The sequence below is a fragment of the Amborella trichopoda genome, chromosome 8 (assembly GCF_054954075.1).
Source record: "Amborella trichopoda isolate Santa Cruz 75 chromosome 8, AtrichopodaSantaCruz75HAP2 v2.0, whole genome shotgun sequence".
In the NCBI taxonomy this organism is placed as follows: domain Eukaryota; kingdom Viridiplantae; phylum Streptophyta; class Magnoliopsida; order Amborellales; family Amborellaceae; genus Amborella; species Amborella trichopoda.
In genome coordinates, this window is record NC_142343.1 from 31,215,158 (window position 1) to 31,229,226 (window position 14,069).

Consider the following 14,069-nt stretch of genomic DNA (forward strand, 5'->3'; position numbering starts at 1 on the left):
GTATGCCCATGGGCGTAGATAATCTTTTTATTTATGTCTATTCATAAAATTTTAAAATTTATTATGGATCCAAAATCTATCTTTAATTTTTTTCCTTTTCGTTTTTTTTGGGGTTTGGGTTTTTTCTTGTTGAGGGCGGGGAGGGGGGGGGGGGGGGGGGGGGGGGATGAAATGAAAATTTCATAGGGCCGTAATTTTAATCACCACGATATGAATATGGAAAAATAAATTTTAAACCCTACAAAGAACCTACAAATTTTGTTCTTAGCCTGTTTATTTGACTTCTTTATATGTTATCAAATCTTCATCATTTTTTAATCTTCAAAATCATAAATCTAAAGCAGATATACAAGTAGAGTGACTTAAAAATCATAAATCTAAAGCAGATATACAAGTAGAGTGACTTAACATAGTTCCCATTTTAGATCCATGCCTATGAGGGATTTTAAGAAGGCTATCACTTTTGTCTATGAGGGATTTTAAGAAGGCTATCACTTTTAGGCATGGCCTTACTTAAAACTTTTTTTCTTTTTAGGGGTGAGTCAGTTGGGAGAGGCTCCTACCCATGGTAGGAATTGAGCTATGGATGTGGTGTTACAAATTGTCAAGCCCTAACCTATTAAGCTCGGGTTCTTTTCCCTTGAGTTTAAAAAGGATAAAAAATAGTGCGAACTTGCTGGAAATCGTTCCATAAAGGCATTAAGTAGTAATTATCACCCTTGCCTCCATTTTCTCATTATCTTCTTCCAAATTTTTAGATTTCGAAGGAAGGTTAATCCAATCACAGCCCAAACAAGGAAAAGTCTTCCTCGTATTTTCTTTAGGACTAAAGAAATAGGGTGAGTGTATTTTGTTTAATTGTTTACTCTTAAGCTTGTCGTGAAAATTGGAAAGGGATCGCATATTACGATACCATTAAGTTTTGATACAAGGAGATTGTAATTATTTATAAGCATGGTGTAAAATCTAATAGCTTGGGTGTGTCAAAAAGTTCAAAAAAATTTATTTTGAAGTTTGAGCTTGATCAATGGAACGAATGCATCCATCTAATTTCACATCCAATGGTCAAAGTTAATCGTGACCACCTTGTACCAAATATAAAAAATTTCATTGCATAATTTTTCAATTGAAATAAGAAAGTACACTAACAAAGTCTATATTGAATTGGGGGAAGTGGGAAATTGAAGTAGGGCCTCGCTTTTTCTTACGTTTGATTATTGAATGGGGGAAGGGGGAAATTGAAGTAGGGCCTCTCTTTTTCTTACGTTTGATCTGCCTTAGGCAGTTGCTGTAAAGCGTGGTGTTACAAAGCATGGTTCTTGTCACCATCCTTGGAGCTCGTTTATTTGTTGGGTGATCCCTTGCTCTCATGTCGAGTATTTGCTTATCATTTAGGTGAATGGCATTTTTGCTCATTGCAGCCATCTCCAGGGCTTCTTCACACCTGCGTAGTACTCTCTCATGGTGTTTGAATGTTACAATTTGATCAATAAATTGTTATTATATGGTGTGATGGTGGAGGTAGAAATGGTATAATAGTGGTCTTGGAGTAGGTGTAGTGGTGGTGGCCGGTAAGCGGTGGTGGGGTGGTAGTGGTAGAGTAGTGGTGGCGGCGGTGGCTCTAAGGCGTGGTAGTGGTTCCTAATAATGATGGTAGTGGTGGTGGTGTTGGTATTGTAATCGCAGTGGTGATGGTGGCGGTAGTGGTTGTAGTGGCAGTGCAGTGGTGGCCATGGTAGCAACATCATGAGAGTGCAAGGATGGCAATGGCAGCTAGGCAACGAAAGTGGTGTTGATGGAGTGGGTGGTGCATTACCGGTGGCTAGGCGGCGGTGGAATATTGGTGGAGTTGGTGGAGTAGTGGCAGTGGCAATAGTAATAATAGTGGTGAGAGATTCATTATTAAAAAAAAAAAAAAGTAGTATTGGAGAGAGAAAAACATTCAATCTGAGGTCAACTGCAGTTGGGAATCAATTCCAATTTGCAAGTCAATATCTATTGAGGACAAATTGCTGATGAAAAATTATCAAATAGGTCCAAACTGCAATCTAGTTAGGAAATCAAATGGTGCCTCAGGAAATTATTTTTAAAAGAAAAATTTAAAATTTTAGTTTTCCAACAATTAAAATCTTACTCTTATTCAGGAGATTATCTCTTCATCCCTATGCGGAGTGCTAGTTGGATGTTCTTTTTATCATATACAACACTCGCCTTATAAATTTAGATGTAGTTTCGGTATTAGAAACCTTATGATGGCTTGAAAATCCACGTTTAATTCTAAATATCAAATTTAAAATTTTAAAAACTATGTAAATCGAGCCGAACTTCAAATACTTGAAATACTTTGAAAATAGACCGTCTAGATAACTTATCACAATATATGTCATTTTTAGGACTCGAGTTTCTTTCTTTCCTTATATCAAAACATCTCGATGTTCAGATGATCAGTTTAAAATTTTCCAACTTCCGAGCATTCTTTTATACTTTAAGTTTTAGGTGGAACTTGCTTCTATAGTGTAAGGTTACGAGGTTATATAAACTTTTACTACATTTGGATTCCTAAAAGTACTTCCAGTTTTTTATGTGAGGGAGTGGATATACATTTTACTCGTGCGGGAGCATAAAAACTTCTGGCTAAAAAATGTTCTCGGAATTCTTCGCATTTCTGAGTTACATGGCGAACGAAAGAGGCGAACGGAAAGAAAGCAGTCCTAGTTGCGACTGGCAGTTCGATCGCAGAAGCCCTCTCCCTACTAAGTTAGAGAGAGAAAGAGAAAGGAGGGTTGTTTTTAGAGAGAGAAAGTTAAGATAATGGACGACTACGCAAGAGAGATGATGGATCTAAAGACTTTAATCACTCGCACTCTCGAGAAGAAAGGCGTGCTAGCCAAGATCAGGGTTAACTCATTTACCCCCCTCTTCCATTTTATGAAAATTTTGTGTTAAATTTAATTTTTTTGTGTGATTTGAATGTTTGTTTGTCTTCCTTTTTTGGTTGATTTTTTTTTTTTTTTTTTTCCATTTTTTTATGGTGATTTTTATTCCAGGTTTGGTGTCCTCAGACGGAAGCGGCACACTTCGTTTTGCTTAAGAAATTTAGGAAGTTGAGGGTTTTCAAATGTGGGAAATTGGGATTTGGGGTTTATGAATATGTGATGTTTTTTAATTTGCTTAACATTTTAAATCTGGCAGATTACTCTGAATTCTTCTTGGAAGTGTTTTTCTTTAATTATTGTTCGTTCAATTTATAAGGGTAAATTATTCTTTACGCTTTTGTTTATTTGAGAATGAGGATTGGATTGTGGTGGGAATACCACCTGAGCCCTCCATTCTCATTTACACTTTCAGAAAAAAAATAAAAATTTAGGTTAAGCTGTCATGGATATATATATATATATATATTCTTTGTAATGAGGCCCTTGGAATTTTTGGGTTTATGTTTGACAGAGAATTTCCCATCCGAGGCTTTGGTTTCTTCGTCTTTCTTTATGGGGAATGACACTTCTCTTACTCAGTTGTTTTTTCTTTTTAAATTCTAATTTAGTAGCAATGCCGGTCCAAATTGTTTGAGAAAACCAGAAATTCAATGGAAATGTTCCTTCTTGGGCGTGGGATAATTTATTGATATATTCTATTCTTAGTTTCGTGGTGTTATTTGAGCTTGTTATTTTGGTGATTGTTTGCTCCCCATCTTCCTCTGAGGAGGCACTATTTCTTCTTTATGGGTAATTGCATTGGTTTGTAAGTGTATTCAAAGAGTTATTGAATGTGATGGGAATGCTTTGGAAGAGGAGGTTCTTTCCCCTTATCTTCATATCCTCGCATTGTCTTTTTCTTCCTTGAGTATTCTATGACATCGATTATCCTTTCTAGATTGTTTTTCCATTTTGTTCAAAAGATTATTCTTCACCTCCATTGCCACCAGTAGAATTAGGCTGTTTGTTTCATAACCCAGACGGCCTGATATTTTTAATCTTAATTGTCCCAAATTTTGTTGTCAGGCTGAGCTTAGAGCTAGTGTTTTTGAGGCAATTGAAGAAGAGGATCATGCTATTGAAAATGAAGATGGTGCACCTTCTGCATTGCTTGGTAGTTGTAATGAAAGGGCTAGGCAACTTCATGCATCTCCTTCAGGTTGTACCAAGTCATTATTCCAAACAATTTGAAAGTAATTTTATTTTATGGATTATAATTTGTTTCCATTTCTTTTACTATGCTCAGGGGGGCTATTAACAGCATTGATATGTGAATACTTGGACTGGGCCCAGTTGGGCCACACGCTGAAAGTTTATTTGCCAGAATGTAATTTGGTATTTCCATAATCTAAGACTTTGTATATCATCTGGATTCGTTTAACTTATGACAGATCTTTTCCAATGGAAATCATTTTTATTTCTACTTTTGACTTTGCAGCCAAAAGACTTTTGGAAGGTGGAATTGAGGGAGAAGTTTGGCAGTAGGATCGATCACGATGCAAACCGAAATGGTGAAAGTGCTCCTTTGTTGCTGGAAGTTCTTGAGGGCTTTCTGAAGTTTGAGGTTTTCTTTCACTTCCTCTCCTAGACAAGAATACAATCTTTAGTTTTGGAATTTGGTTTTCCTGGTCAAGCAAATAAGTATACAAACTATCATGGATTAACCCCTGGGTTAAATTTGAGTGTATTTGTATTTGATCCCTCTCACATTATTGATTTTGTTTTATTTTCCTAATCTTGTATTGCAGAATATCTGTCAGGGATACTTATTTTAGAACCAGGAAACAGTTTGAGAAACATATTAGTCATTTTCTTTGGGGTTGATGAAAACGGCATTGTTATTGTTTGAAAATGTTATACACTCATGATTCATGCAAAATCCAATTCTACACCTCCACACTGATGTCATCAGGTTGTTTATCCTGTGACCCTATCCCAAACCTGGATACTTGGATGGCCTAAGCAGCCATAGAGGGAACTTATAAAATATCTTTTTCCTTGACGTGCCTGGATGACTTATGTTTCTTAGAGAATGCTCCTAGCTCCAAAATTTGTCATCATCAATAAAATAAAGAAAGGGTTGGAAAATACCTATTTAAGCAAGAATCTGCTAGATGCTTGTTATAGTTGGAATTGGGTTAGTTGTACAATTTATTTTACAAGCCTCTTATAATACATAAATTTGCCATAATTATTAGTGATGCATTGATCAGTTAGACAAGAGTTTATGGCACAACTTTCTTTGATGATATATAACTTTATTTGAGGACGACAATTTGGCTAGATGCTCAATGCCTAGTGCTGCTTTCAAAACTAATATCTAATTTACCTGGTTTCCAACTCCATTACCATTAGGCAAAGGGCACTTCATCCATGTCACATAACTTTGCCAACCCTGATTTTGAACTATCAAGCTGGATTCTTGTATTGATATGCCTTTATGTGCCCATCCATATAGCTATTGTCCCTCATATGGTTTTTGTAGACTCATTTTGCTACTGAGTGAAACCAATTTACACTGTAAATTTTCTCATTCAATCAATGGATTACCTTTAGAGCCTTTCCCTTAGAGCTAAAGGAAAAAGCTGACTTGTTCTTTTATAATGAATCAATCAGCTGGTGCTACATCTACTCTGCCTGCATGATCATTATTAGATCTAACAAACTTCCATTTTGTATGACCATGCGCTAAGGTTTATGGTTATTTAGTTTTGGACACCCTTTCCTTGCTTTATATGTCCTTTGTTTCCATAGGAGTCCAGCAAGTTATGCTTTGGGTTGTCTATTTGAGTGACATGTTTGCTGGCCTTATAGTTTGTAACTATGAGAGTCTTACATAAACAAATAGTTGTAATTGTGTTCTTTGTTAATATTGAAGTTGTCGGTTTAATACATCTGAAGTATCTCGTCATGTGTGACTTTGACATCGGAATACAATGTTGCATTGGGTTTGATTCTACGCCTTTTGCATGATTTTAGTAATTTTCCGACTTACATATGGTGCCCAGTTGAGGGGTTTAGGTTCATATCTCTTGCTTGTGGCTGTAGGGATAGTTCGTAATATGAAGGCTTCCAAGTTTGGTAGCTGGTATGTATTAGATCTGCTGTTGGGGCAAGTAGTTATGTGCATGACATAGTATTTGCTGAGGCATGCACATTTTCATCTACGTTTGCATGGTTGGTTTGGTTCGGATCTTGCATATAGAGCCATTGGTGAGCCCAATATTTTTGCTGAGTTCTTCTTTAGTCATGTATAAGCATATTTCTTGTAAAATTGTTAACCCATTTATTTTTATTGTCAAATTGTATACAATTATATGTGGTTTTTCTACTGTCAGTGGATTCCTTTCAAATTGGTGCATAACAATTTGGAGTCATAGTTTCTGATTGTACTTCATCGTACTGCAAGTTACCCAACGGCGTACTATTTCAGAATGAGCATGGGATATGCAATGAATTCCATGCAACCTGCAAACATGAAATTCTAGTGAAGTGTGGACATTTCTTATGGTTGTTCTATCTGAAATTTAAATTCCCAAGTGATGAATACATTTCTTATGGTTGTTCATTTGTGTTAGGCTCCTAGTGACCATATAGTTTATCAGTTATTTAAATTCCCAATACTATATTTTTTTTTTCTCCTTTCCTAATATTAAGATGGTTCATGGTTAGATCGCCATGGGTTCAAGGTAGGATGCTCGTAGATTTGAGATGTCAGTTGGAGTCATGGTGTAACTTTGGCAGTTGTGTGAGATTTTGCAGTGGGACCTATTGTTTGTGAGGTTAGATATTCATTTCTCTTGTGATTCTAAGGTGGACTTGCTTGGATGAGTTTGTAATGTGTATATTGCTCTTTCATTCGTTGTTCCTCCTAGTTTCATTTTTGGGAGTTACATACTAGATTCTTTATTTTGAATTTGAAAATTTGATAGTTTGAATCTGAGCAGCGTTACAATTTTTGAGAAATGAATGATGCGAAGCAATCTTAATTTTCAACACTAAAAGCCTCCTTTTTTTTTTGGTGCTTGTAAATGATAATTTTTAATGTAAGCAAGTGCATTTAGACAGTGTAAAATGGAAAATAATGGGTTCTCTCCTCCCTTCCTGATGCCTATGTCCCATTATGTAGCCATGAAGCAATGCAGGTAACCCAAAAAAAAAAAAAATTTGAAAAATATATAGCGATATTGTTGCCTCAAAGTTTGATGTCCATCCCCAAGCGAATTCCTCTTTGTGAACTGGTTGGGTCATCAACTATAGTTACTAAAACATCTTTATAAATTGTTATGGGTCGTCATGCTATATGGTTCAAAAGAGGTTGGTTCCTAGACAACCCAGTTTGCTACCGTATGATAATAACATTTCACGTTCATATTCCTGTTTCATTTTGATTTTAATGTATTCTAATTAGTGAATACCACCCAGTTTGGAAGAGGTTGGTTCCTAGACCACCCAGTTTGCTACCGTATGATAATAACATTTCATGTTCATATTCCTGTTTCATTTTGATTTTAATGCATTCTAATTAGTGAATACCCATTAACTGAACTCGTCAAACCTATCAGACAATAACATTTCATGTTCATATTCCTGTTTCATTTTGATTTTAATGCATTCTAATTAGTGAATACCCATCAACTGAACTCGTCAAACCTATCAGACGAAGAAGACAGAAGAGCAGTCTTTGCCTTGTGGAGTGAGGGTCCCCTGGTATAGATGGTTTCTCTATGACTTCCCAAATTTCTGGTACATGATCCCTAAGTCTTGGCAAAAGCAATAGTGACGTGCTTGTGATTGGTTCTTTGTTTCATTAACTCTTCATCTTGATGCAATAAATACAGATTCTTTGATTGGCCATAGTTTCATAGAATCTAGAGATGTGGAAGGGTACTTGGGCATTCTGGTGGAGATAGATTTGAAGAGGGCCAATGATTATACCAACTAGGGTTTCGTTGATTACTTCATGTGTTACATGGAGATTGGTATTCTATGAAATTGTTGGATTGAAGGTGTTACTCCTCAATGGTTTACCTTTTTCCTTAATTTCTAGTATCCTGATGATGCGCATAGTGCATCAAGTGGACAAAGTGACGAGTATCTTCTTGGGGAACAACAGGTTCCTTCTAATTCTCGCACATACTTGGAGGATGTAACTAGGAGGGCTACCAAGAAGAATAAGAAGAGCAAGCACTGTCTGGAATAATTTTCTAGCCATTTTAGAGTTTTTAGATTGTTTTTATTATTTTATTTGCTGGACTAGTTATTGGCTTTCTAGGAATTCTATTTAAAGATAGGGTGTTTATTTTTAAAGCTACGTTTAAATTAGGAGTATTTTAGTCATTTCTTGTTAGGTCGAGGGTATTTTAGACTTTATGCTTAAGTTAGACCTTTGGTCAAATACTTATTTGGATGGACAAATATTGCCTTGAAGAACATTAGACATTTAATATAAGAGGGGGGCATGAGTAGGCTAGAGGCATCAGGTGATTCTTTTGTTTAGAAATCTATTAAGAGCAGGAAAAAATTATGGTTTGGGCCCTAGCTTGGGTGCGGAGGAAACATTGGGATTGCTCCAAATTTTGCATGGGTTTGGGTGGAAAATTTTGCGGTTTTTCAAATTTCCCTACATCATATCCCCAAAGGCCTGTGACAAGGACACCCAGTTTTCCCTGTCCTTGTGCTATCATTTCCAAGGGAATCAATTTGATCATGGATAAATTTTTAATCTTTTTTCTTTTCCCACCTTTTTGAAGGTTCCATAACTTCTCTGTTAACATAATGGTGTCCCACTTTAGTTTGTGAATCTCACAATCCACTTTTGTGGCTGCCTTGATTCAAGCAAAGTGTTTCAGAATGGTCATCATATGGTTTGAGTTTATTTTGGGACAGGTCAACAGGGGAAGAGCCCTGGTAATGACAGTGGGAGTATCAGCTCAAATGTTGGCACTACCAGTCTTGGCTGTGATGTAAGGTCGAGCTGCTTCCTTGTACTTATCTTGTCCCACTTTATGCATTTGCAACCCTAGTGTCTCTTCGATTTCATTGAAAAGTCTCAAAGGAGGGTTGCATCATGGAAATGTCGGCTCCTCTCATTTGCTCACAACTTTACTCTTATAAAGGCGACCTCTCATTGGCATTCTTGTTTATTTCATTTCCCAGTTTCAAACCCTATTGGGGTGGCCTAGAGAGTAGTTTCTGTGGTAAGATTAGGTAGGTTCACTATGCTTGGGGAACACAATAGATTTGGTATACAGAGACTTTTTATGGTTACCAGGCATGGCTTGGTTAGTGGCTCCATCACTTTTCAGCAGAGGAGGGCAGGATATGTGAGGAGGGCTAATATGAGATGGGGGTGGGAAGGGGTGGAGTTGGGGATTTAGGAATCCATCTAGGCTCAATGATTTGCAGGGGTATTTACTCAATGGTGTCTTCTTACATATGCGGAGTTAGATGTAGCTATGTAGGATAGGGGAGGTGGTTTTGGTTCCATGATTGGTGTGCATAAGACCCACTACGCGGGCGGCAGTGTTTTTTGTGTTGGAATGCTATAGAGAATGTATCCCTCTTCCTTATCCATTTCTCCTTTTTAGGGGCATGTAAGTGGAAATCCCATATTAGTTGGAGAAGAAGGTACAAGATGTTCATTTCATTTCAATACAATGCAACTAAAACTCAAGTGGGTTTTAGTTGATTTCTGCCAGTCATCAAATCTTGCCTGAGTTCGACACTGTATTGAAATGTAAAGGGAGGTGGAAATATGGTCTCCTTTTTTTCATCATTTTTCTACTAACAGAACTCCCATATGATGCCAAATCTTTCCCACATACTTATTTTTGAATGATCGATCCACTAGATGAATTGGACTTGAGCAAAAATCATCAAATTTGACAGATTTGAGATATCTAAAAATCTTACCTGATAATGGTCAATTTTCTAGGAAATTTGTTCCCTAAGTTTTGGGTTATTCATCCGATCATAGGGTAGTTTAAAAAAAAAAAAAAATCGGATTTGTGAGACTTAGTTTCGGATTTACTATTCATTCAAAAGTTTTAAGAACTTGGACTGGCTAGATCTGGCCTTTAAATTCAAATCTAGTTTGGGGAGTTTGATTTGAGTTGTCTGACGAGGCTTTGACCAGGATTGTCCAGGCATTGATTTGCACCAAGTGCGAACATTGGGAGATCGGCCTCAAAATTTTGGGGAAATTTCATTTTTTCAATTTAAATTCATTTATTTATTTTTGGGTAAATTTCATGTTTTTGTTAATATGGATTGATATAATCCATATTGGATATACTTCTTATTTTTTCTTTATGATTTGTCTGGTTTTTCCCGAGTTTCCTAGGTTTTTTGGGCTCATAGGACGACTCAGGTGAGTTGACTTGGGCTCGCCCAGGCAGTTTGGACTGACCAGGGTCCGAGTTCTGCTCCTGAGCCGTGTATTCAAACATCGGACAATGCTAAATGCTTGGGCGGCTTCCAAGATTTAAATCCTAGCTGGTGCTCAGAGGGTGACTAGAGCTTATTCAGAGAGCAAAAATGATATTGGCTGAGGCTGACTTGGCTAAGGTTTGATGAAATAAACAAATATCGAGGTTTGGAAACAACTAGGACACCTACGTTATCTTTCGCTGGGATCTTGATATTTGAATTTTTATGTTCTGAACTTCTCTGAGAGCTTTGGCTAACTACATAGGAACTTTTGAGGATTGGTGATTTGGTCATGAATCTTGGTCAGATGAAGGGCATTTTATAATCTGTGGGTGCTTACAATTCAATTATGCACATCAATTTGGTGTTTTTTGAGATAAGATTGCCTAACTGTTTAGTATCGGTATGAAGACTTGATTATAAATTCTTCTGATTTTCCTCTCTTCCACTCCTTGGTTTTTTGTTCTCCATTTATCAATATTTGAATTGCTATGGACTCAATGGTGAATCTTTCCTTCTAGAATGTGTTGGTTTTCTGGTTTCCTTGGTATCGACCTGATCCAAGAGATATGAAGGGCAAATTTGATTTAGTTGAACCACACTACTGTATTTGGTATTACGTTTCTTGTTTGTTTTGGGCTCTATCCATGTTGTTGGAACTTAATCTTTGAACATGTAGCAGAGTGCATCTCAAACAAGGGGAAATGCTAGGAGAACACCAGGTGCCGAAAATGAGTCTTTACCAAATATTGACAGGAATGTGCGGAGGCCTTCATCAGCATCTATTGCTGGTGGTTTTCCTCCACTAGGAAGGTAAATGAGAAACACTCAGCGAATTGTTAATTGTCAATCACCAATTTCATGGTCTTTCCTCGCTTTTGGTTGATTTGTTTCCCAATTTTTAAATTTTAACATGAAATTACTTATGGTTATTGTAGGCATCATCCTGTCTCACAATCATCTGGTAAGTGATGGTGCTATCAATTACGCACTTACGCTATTCTTGGATATATGAATACTATTTCTTTCTGCAAACGAAACAAGCAGATTATAAAATTTTTGTTAACCATTTTATTTGTTTATTTTTGTTTCCTTGAAATATCCACACAAAAAGATGAGGAATATTTTTATACGTATTGGACATTTTATTATAGGGAAAACAAAATTGTGCTATCTATGGTGACAAAAAGTCTTTCAAAATTGGGAAATAAATCGTACCCTACTGTATTTCTTGAAATCATTGTCTGAGTTATACATTGTTGCAAATTGTTTTGCTAAGCTTGTGCGTGCAAGATTGCATGTACATTAAAATGAAGTTTACAGTTCTTGTGAGTTAGACTTCTTAAACAGAAATTGGCATAGTTTTCTTTTATTGATTGAATAAATTCAACATTTTCAGATCGAAGGACAGGATCATCCATGTCGGGCTTTAGGAAGGATGAATACAACTGGAGATATGACAGTGATGAGCTCTCGGAGGATGTGATTAGAGCTTCCAATGCGCTTGAGAACATCCAGCTCGATAGGAAAGCACGCAATCTGACGACATCTTGGAGGTATGGCCAATAAATAAACTAGCCTCTTTGGTTTCCTTTATTTTCATGAATTAATTAACACATGAAGGGAAATATCTGGTCGATTCTATAACTCACATTTGAGGTCATATCTACTTCAGGCATGCTGGGGATGGGGCTGCAGAAGAGGATGGTTCGTTGGAGCGAGACCATTTATAGGGATTGCTAACTTGCATGTATGTGTAACTTCTTTATCAGGTTTTTCTCAACTTTTCTTTTAAATTTTGCTTTCTTGTGCTGTGTTATGTTTTAGTTGTGATGTACTAGGTATTGCCTACGAGGATCTTGTTGTCTTTACATATGGTATTTAAAACTTTTTGTGCCATCATTCTGAAGTAAATGAGATTTATCTTTCTGAAGTAATTTGCGTATTGTCTTGTATATCGGATTCTTTCCCCTTTTTTTTGTTTACAGTTTGCTGATGATATTAAATTGAATTTGTTTCCCATTGGAATTCGATCATCTCAATAAGTGAAGGAAACTACTTTCACTATGTCCCTAGAGTAATAATTACTCAAGCGGAACCATAATGCTGCCTCCAGTTTGAAATTTAAATAAAGAAATGCCACTACTAATGTAGCATTCATATAGACTGCACATACTTAACTTTGTTAAAGGTGTTTGACATCTGGATTTCCTGAATTTTATTTGACAAATATTTCACTAAAGATTTTTCTTGGAATTTCTTGAGAAATCATTTAGGAGTCTCAATGATTTTATCCCCTATCACGCAAAAGCTGGACAGGGGATAAAAGAAATGCTTCTACCTCATCAGGGATAATTAATACACACACACACACATTGAATGTCGATGCGGTATGATACACATTGAATGTTAAAGCGTTATGATTTCATTACTATGTGATCATTTTTACAAGTATCTTTATCTTACAACTATCTTTGGCTACTAAACAAAAGTAGCAAGAACAGAACTGAACTTCAAAATCTATTTACTACACTCAAAACATGACGAGATGCATCTTGTTTTCTTCTTTTAATAGGTAGGAATGGAGGTAGTATTCTTTTCCCTTGTTTAGCTCTTGAATTTCATTTCCACAATGGGGTTGATACCCGAAAAATATTTTGCTCACCTCAACCCCATTTTATGGCATTCATAGAATCCCCATCTAGTGATGTCCGTCTGCCCTTGTTCTATGAGTCTCAGTCCCATTGTTTTAAAATGTGGCCCTCATTGCCGCATATGCTGTTGTATCATGCGGTATGCACCAGGAGGCGCATCGCAAAACAGTGCATATGCGCTTTGGTGGGATGCGGCGCATCCCACCACATATGCGGCCGCATAGCGCATATGCGGCGTATGGTGATGGTGAAAAATAAACCACATGAAAAGGGGTATTTAAGTCATTTTTCACCCAAAAAGAGCGGGAAGTGTTGTTTTTTTTTGGGGGGGGAAAGGGGGGGGAGGGGTATTAAACCCCCTGAAAACATCAATAACAGCCACGAAAGTGGCTTTTTTGCATCCATTCAATCACGAAAAAAAGTAGTGGAAATTTTTTTTTTGAGAAAATATTTCGATTTGGTCTTGGTGGATTTTTGCTTGTTGATAGGGATTAGTTTCGGTGTTGATTTGAGGTTTCTTCTTTGTCTTCCCATCTAGCATCATCATCGTTTCTTCTTCTTCAGATTCTTCTCCTTCTGAGATTTCAGAATATATACTCTCATCATCTGATATTTCTTTCTCAAAAACTGGTTCTAGATTTTCTTCTTCAGCTTAATGACTTTTGGTTTTTCCTTTCTATTATCGTTCTTTGGACAGTCTGTGGGTATATGTCCTAGTTCATCACAAAGCCAACATCTACACTGCCAACATCTACACTGAGATCTAGATTTTCCTGAAGAGTGTTTCAAGGGCCGAGAAGATATCGATATTTTCTTCAATTAATCAATAAGTTTTTATTTCCTAATACAATAATAATTGTTTTCGGGGCAATGTCTTCTTCACAATCTTCTAGTAACACAGATCCAGCTAGGAAATATGCAAAACTCAAAAATCCGAAAGACCAAAATTGTGTTGTTTATACTCTTTGTGGAAATACTTCTACGGGGGGTATTAACCTATTTTTTTTCT

At 36.7% G+C, this 14,069-nt stretch overlaps 1 protein-coding gene across 3 annotated transcripts; it reads left to right on the top strand.

The window, feature by feature from the left end:
• The first annotated feature begins 2,701 nt into the window (after nt 1-2,701).
• LOC18423615 (protein TONNEAU 1a) lies at nt 2,702-12,343 on the top strand. Of its 3 annotated transcripts, XR_016061171.1 has the most exons (9): nt 2,702-2,898; nt 4,002-4,134; nt 4,222-4,310; nt 4,414-4,539; nt 6,648-6,757; nt 11,089-11,219; nt 11,345-11,370; nt 11,806-11,962; nt 12,082-12,343. XR_016061171.1 is itself a non-coding variant. In XM_020675103.2 (8 exons), the coding sequence occupies exons 1-8, from the start codon at nt 2,812-2,814 to the stop codon at nt 12,137-12,139; spliced, it is 810 nt and encodes a 269-aa protein (XP_020530762.1). In that variant the 5' UTR covers nt 2,702-2,811; the 3' UTR covers nt 12,140-12,343. The 3 variants fall into 3 exon arrangements, 2 of the variants coding, with proteins under 2 accessions (XP_020530762.1, XP_006828278.1); XM_020675103.2 differs by lacking the exon at nt 6,648-6,757 and having other exon boundaries at nt 11,086-11,219; XM_006828215.4 differs by lacking the exon at nt 6,648-6,757.
• Nucleotides 12,344-14,069: the final 1,726 nt, after the last annotated feature.

Coding starts and splice junctions, on each gene's coding strand:
- LOC18423615 (XM_020675103.2), top strand. CDS start 2,812: ATGGACGACTACGCAAGAGAGATGATGGATCTAAAGACTTTAATCACT. Junction 11,220..11,344: donor GGTTTTCCTCCACTAGGAAG/GTAAATGAGAAA, acceptor TGGTTATTGTAG/GCATCATCCTGTCTCACAAT. Junction 11,963..12,081: donor AATCTGACGACATCTTGGAG/GTATGGCCAATA, acceptor TATCTACTTCAG/GCATGCTGGGGATGGGGCTG.